Source organism: Melitaea cinxia, chromosome 2, assembly GCF_905220565.1.
Source record: "Melitaea cinxia chromosome 2, ilMelCinx1.1, whole genome shotgun sequence".
In the NCBI taxonomy this organism is placed as follows: Eukaryota; Metazoa; Arthropoda; class Insecta; order Lepidoptera; family Nymphalidae; genus Melitaea; species Melitaea cinxia.
In genome coordinates this window covers 325912-332876 of record NC_059395.1, presented here as the reverse complement: position 1 = coordinate 332876, position 6965 = coordinate 325912, and the positions used below count along the sequence as shown (strand labels likewise).

At 37.6% G+C, this 6965-nt stretch overlaps 1 protein-coding gene across 1 annotated transcript; it reads left to right on the top strand.

Moving 5' to 3' along the window:
* The first annotated feature begins 5100 nt into the window (after positions 1 to 5100).
* LOC123662796 (thialysine N-epsilon-acetyltransferase-like) lies at positions 5101 to 6732 on the top strand. The gene is made up of 4 exons (XM_045597595.1): positions 5101 to 5367; positions 5823 to 5874; positions 5952 to 6169; positions 6432 to 6732. The coding sequence occupies exons 1-4, from the start codon at positions 5284 to 5286 to the stop codon at positions 6606 to 6608; spliced, it is 531 nt and encodes a 176-aa protein (XP_045453551.1). The 5' UTR covers positions 5101 to 5283; the 3' UTR covers positions 6609 to 6732.
* The last annotated feature ends 233 nt before the right edge of the window (positions 6733 to 6965 follow it).

Here is a 6965-nt window from a genome sequence, read left to right as displayed (position 1 = left end):
ATGCAAACCGTCGGCCCCCGGACTTTTCCAGTTCGGAGCCCGCCGGACCGCACCACTGACGTCCTCCGTAGAGATGGCGATTGGGTTCATCGGTTCGATTTTAGCACATGCGTCTTGAACCGCCGCAATCCAAGGGCCCTCCTCGTGCTCCACCTCCCTTGACCATATGTTGCCCCAGAAGGCGATGAGGTCAGCCGTACTCGGTTTTAGGGAAGCAGAGCTCGATATCGGGTTCTCCAGCTTTCTATAGAACCTTTTCTGATCACTCACGAAGAGGCGATTTTGTCGGAAGCGCTCAACTCTCTCAGAGTACCTGCGAATGCGCTTTCCCCATGCCGCGATTCTCTGCTTCAGGCCGTCGATGCGCTCCGTTAGTTTATCGGCTATGTCAGGCTGATCGAGGCTGATGCCTAGTCCGTTGAAGGCCATTCTAACAGAGCGCACAATCCTTGGCCTTGTGTTGCCCGACCTGAAAGCTAGCAGCCTACCAATGACGGCCCTGGCCAGGTTGATACGGCGTTCTATTCTCCTCTTCCAGGCTGGTACGTCGCTATTCTTATGAGTAGCGCGTCCAGACTCCTGGGTCTTGGCTCCAACAAGGCGGTGCACCGCTAGAGCGGCGCCGAAGAGAATAGAACCCGTATCCTCCAAGCTGAGGTTGCCTTCCAAATAGGGAGGCAACAGTCTGTTGGCTACCTCAATGGCATTCCGCGTCGCGGCATTGAGGGGGAGGCGAGAAAGTCGCGGTCTCATTTCCAGAGGGGCGCCTCGAGTCTCGGAAATCGCCTCGTGCAAGATCCCTCTTATCTGTTCTACTTTTTGGGCGACTGCTCCCTCAGTGATCGCCTCCACAGGCGCTTCGCTACGAACGCCTTCTTGTTGCGTTGACACTTCGTTGCGCACCGTGGATACGGGTTCGACTTCAGGAGCAGCCTCACGTCGAAATCGTTCGAGCTCGGCGGCGTCAAATATGCCCTTTCGTTGGATGTACCGAGCTCGATCTGCCAGGTTCTGTTCCGTAACAGTTAGCGTAGGCTCAAGCAGTAGGAACTCGCGGTGCATTACTGCCCGGTAGCCAGTCCGCCCGGTCTCTCGTCCTACAGCCCTATAGTACGCACGCATGACATTCTCATTCATCTTCGGTGTCCATCTCATTCGACGTACTCCACCAGCGGCGGGCAACGAATGCTGAGTCCCTTGGGACTCTGTCGTCGCCAAGCCAACTGGTGGGGATGGTGGATAAGCCGACCGGTCAGGTGGTGGTGCCGGTCGGCGGGGTTGGCTGGCGGCCCGCATGCTGCCACGTCCAGCGCCAGCTCCAGACGCGCCCTGGCGTCCCCCAGGCAGCGGCCCTATGCGCCTTTCTAAATCATCCTCCATCATTGTAGTTTTTTGAGTGCTAATATACTCACTTGGAGAGGCACTCACGCTCTCCGAGGAGGCTGCGCGGGTGTTATGCAGCTTTTGTTGCCCTTAGTCGCCTTTTACGACACCCTAGGCGTAGGAAGGGGTGGTCCTATTCTACTCTGCCGGGAACCACACGGCTTCGGATTATTATTATTATTATAAGTACAATAATTCTGACTGTTTGATCATAGTGGTGATTGTAAATAAAAACTTTTTACATTAGTTATCTTATATTACAAATTTTTAATTTCCTTTCAAAATTTCTCCTGATGTATTACATGTACTATTGTTTATTATTTCAAATATATGTTACTGGAGATAAAAACGAAAAATGTATCCTGAAACATGAGTTAACTTACATAGAGGGCGCTGTGCCAACCGCTTATTCAAAGACAAAAAATGGCGTTCAATATTGGATATAATATTATGGAATCTGAATATACCCCGTCATTGACAACAGATGTTTAGGTTGTGTGTTAATCATAATCGTTTTACATCGAATTGCAGATAGTTTCTAATTAGTAGGTCGTATTGCCTTTCAATAATCTCTTTATATTTTCGTTCTATTCAAATGCACAATAATTATTATTATAGTGTAAATAGTTTCAAAATATTTAAGAAATATTTGAAACGTGTAAATGAACTTCTGTTCATGTAATCTTGTAAGCAATGCTAGCTCGTAGTTGTTTCACAATAGTTTTATTATAGATAATTATTTCGTTTCTGTGCAATATGTGATTGATAACAGAACATTAACTACGAGTTATTACTTTACATGACTATAATACTATAGATTGAAGTAAAAATGTTTACGTTATTTTGTTTGGTTTCCGAAACATAATTGATCGCAATCAATGCACTGGCATATTGTCGCTTCTAATTCTAGTTGTGATCGATATCACAACTGATAAGGGAGCGTCCATATACCACGTAGCCTGGTCGAGAAGGGTGGGATTTGTTTGAATGCTACGCTGAGCTACGTAACGAGGTGAAGGAGGTAAGTGCAAAGCTACGTAGTTTCCATCAGATGAAAATTTTCATCCAAAAAGAAAGAAAAATGATACATTGGTTTATGCTTTATATAAGAAGATATGTACGATTTTTATTTTTGTGTACCCACACATTAGGAATTCTAAACATTTTTGAATATCATATCAAAAATTGACCGCTCCAGCGGGATTCGAACCCGCGTCTCCGACTGACCGTGTCGGCGCTCTAGCCAATTAAGCTATGGAACGTATGGGTAAGAAGATATCCCAATAATCGATAACTTACAAGAGTGACTAAAGTCACCATTTGACTGTTTATAAATATAAAACAAATATATAAATATCATATCATCATCATCACTTCAGCCTATGGCAGTCCACTGCTGGACATAGGCCTCCCCAAGTTCGCGCCAGACATCCCGGTTTTCCACAATCCTCATCCAGCGAGGACGTCCCACACTGCGTTTGCCAAGACGCTGTCTCCACTCCAGGACCCGTCTACTCCAACGGCCATCGGTCCTGCGACACAGATGACCAGCCCACTGCCACTTCAACTTGCTAATTCTGTGGGCTATGTCGGTTACTTTCGTTCTCTCGCGGATAGTCTTATTTCTAATCATCTATCATAATATATATAAATATATTAAGCAAAAATATTATTATTATTTCTTTAAAACAAACTTTTTTTTAATTAATGTAAAGTAAAAAGCAGAAAATCTCGCGAAAATAAACCACGTTCCGTCGTTGACAGTAAATGTTAGGCTACATGAGGGGAGGGGTTGGGGGACGGGGTCTAAGAAGGGCTAAATACTATGTGGGATATGGACGCTCCCAAACCAAATGTCAACTTGTATATTATAAACTGAAATCTCAACTTTGACATCGGATGATGACATTGACCAGAATGCGTTGCATAATATGTTTTCGTACACATTTGTATTGCATGTTTTATGTTATGTACTGTATAAGTCACAATATAATGTACATAGTATAATTAAGTTGTTAAAGTGTACTATAGGTTATGTTGGTATTCATAAGTTTATTATATAAATATTAAAAACGATTCGAATGATATTTTTCTACTGGTATCGTGTACAGTACAATGTACGATAGATTTTCTAACGATAGTTGTAATTATAGAAACTATATTAATATTTTACACCATTAAATAAATTGACTAAAAAACTAATGAAAGAGATTTATTTATTTGATAACAAAGTAATAACTTAGGAAAACACGAAAAATAGTAAGATTGGCGAATGTGTTACATCAAATTAATATAATAATCATTTTTGTTGAACAATTGGTTACAAATTTATGAACAATTTATAACCGAGTTGTGTTACTATATCCAAAAATTAGGCACGCTTATTAGCAAGGGCCTGTTTCAGGTTCTAATCGTCCATTCTATCTCCTGCTGTTAAATTCTATTTGTAACTTATTTGGAGGTTAAACTTTATTCACAAGCGGTGAAACAGGCCCTTACTGTTGTGTTTTTAACAACGTTTGATGACTTGTGTTGTCATTAGTCACGTAAAATATTGTTTAGTTTTTCATGTAAATATGATAACATATTGTTATATATCATCTTATTTTATGTCTCTGTACCTCACTAGTGAGAGTATAATGTTAAAATGTTTTCACAAACGTGAACCTACTTGAGGTATTAATATATTTTTTTATAATTTCATGGTGACAAATGCTTATGATATTCTTTGTTTGTCTGCACCTGTATAGCTAATCTGACAATATCTCTTGAACATGTAAAATAACTAATAAAAACTGATATAACATTACAATATTTTATTTCTTTTTCTTGTTATTATATTATTAATTCCTTTTACAATATTGATATGGATTTCTAAAAACAAATAGAAAGTGGTGGGAGTCGTGAGTTAAAATATATAAAAATTAAGTTTTTTTTTAAATAAAAGTAGCTAAAGTACAGGCTTTTTTTTAATTTATTTTAAACATCTCTTTTTAATTCAAATTTATCATACTTAGGCTACATATCTAACGCAGCGCTATGGCGCTACGGTTAACGATGCGTTTCAATTAAAGATCAAAGATTAATATATATAAATTACGCATCACGTTGTTTGTCCGCGATGGACTCCTTAAACTGAGTAGTTTAATCGATTTTAATCAAATTTGCATACCGTGTGCAGTTTGATCCTATTTGAAAGGGCTATGTTTTATTTTGATATATGTAATCATTATATTTATAAAAAGACAGTACGACCGTACGAAGTTCGCCAGATCAGCTAGTATACTATAAATTTGAAAGAAATGATTTATTTCTCCTTGTTCATTGGGTCAAGGTTCTCATAAAGACCAAACATAAAGCTTATATTTTATGAATCCAGTTTTTAATGATAGAAGTCATTTATTTTATTCCCTTTTAATTTATGTTAAATACAAAAATTTGTAAAAAGCAGTAAACATAGCCACTTTGAATTTGCAAATGTTGAAAGTAAGTGATGAAGAATTTGAAATCGTCGATGAATTAGTATTTTAAGCCCTGTTTTTTTTTATTAATTTGGTTTACAATTGAAAAAAAAGTAAATCATCTAAAGTTTTTTTAAATTCGAGAAAATGATAAATAGAAACACCTATTTTAATTAAGAACTGTAGAACTAATATTATTTTAATTTATTTAAAAAACGAATAATAGAATGGCAACTAGACCCTGATTATGAAGTGTCAAAATTTTGTTATCATTCGTAGATAACTGTCATATTTTATTGAAATTCTGAAGTTATTATCTTTGGTTATCATTTGCAGTATACAGAAATGTAAGCACAGCGTATAATAATCTCAAAGTTACATTGATAAGATAAAGACATTGCCAATAAGTTAAACCATACAAATACTTGTTTATTTCAAAATGAGTACGAAATATAGTGATGGTGAATTAAATATACGTCGCGCTAAAAAGGACGATATGACTGCTGTAGCCGAAATGATACAAGTGAGAAAAAAGAGGATTACTTTATATTTATTTATCATCATCATCATCATCATCATCATCATCACATCAGCCTATCGCAGTCCACTACTGGATATAGGCCTCCACAAGTTCGAGCCAAAAATGGCGTGAACTCATGTGTTTTCCCCGTAGTCACCACGCTGGGCAGGCGGGTTTGTGACCGCAGGGTTGGCTTTGTCGCACCGAAGACGCTGCTGCCCGTCTTCGGCCTGTGTATTTCAAAGCCAGTAGTTGGATGGTTATCCCGTCATCGGTCGGCTTTGTAAGTTCCAAGGTGGTAGTGGAACCGCATTATCCCTTAGTCGCCTCTTACGACACCTACGGGAAGAGAGGGGCTGGCTATATTAGACACACAGCATTATTTATTTATGTTTAAAAATAATTCTTATAAGCCCATAGATACTAATAATCAGTCAGATGTTACAATATATTTTCAGGAACTTGCCGATTTTGAGAAAATGCCAAATGGTCCCAAGTTATCTGTGACAGGTTTGTGAGTACAGTTTTATTTATCATGCTTATTTTTTATTACTTTATAATATAATCAAATATTTTACAACATTCAGATTTAAAACGTGATGGGTTCGAATCACAGCCGCCTGCATTTCAATGTCTTGTTGCGGAGGTTTCTGGACGGGATAGTAATGTAATAGTGGGCTATGCTCTTTATTTTCCTACATATTCCACGTGGGAAGGTAAATCTATGATGCTAGAAGATCTTTACGTACGCACAAGTGAACGTCGTCGAGGAGTCGGTGATAAATTATTTAATGCTGTTGCAAATGTGAGTGAAATAATATATATTTTTAGTATAAAAAATAGTTTTATAAAACTATATAACTTTTATTCGTCGCCTATACAATACTATTAAAGATTTTAACGTATTTTATAAATTCCAAAAGATCAGAATTCATTAATTTTTTTTGTTAGAAAGCAATATAAAAGAAACAGGAACAGGGGACTCATAGATGTAAAATAGTAAATGCTAAAACATGGGTATCATGTTTGTAATAAATTTAAAAATAATGCTTATCTCACTTTTTCAGGAAGCAAAGGCATCTGGTTCATCTAGGCTAGACTTCCATGTTTTAGAATGGAATGACGCTCGGTCCTTCTATGAAGGAAAGGGAGCTGTGAACTTAACAAAAACTGAGCAGTGGTGCTACTACCGGCTCACGGGGGAGTCGTTACAACGAGCGGCGCTACAAGGAAAAATTAAATGAAACCAGACTTTAAGTGCATCAATATATTTGATATAGATAGAATTTTACATCACATTCTCAATACGTTTATAGCAATAATTTGAAATTTTTTACACTCGTTCAAAATAAAGTTTTGTAAAATGCACTACCATGTTTTTATTTACTAAAATTTATTATTTACATCTATCCATAAATGCCATTTATTCTTACATCTAATTCATATGTTCGCTACAGTGAGTTGATGATACTTTGAGTGAAGTGAATTTTAATGTGTGAAAAAAATGGTTACATATCTATTTTTTAATGATATTTTGTTACTCTGAAGGTTTCAAACAAAGCTTAACCATTAACAAATAGAAATGTTATTTATTTATTGAC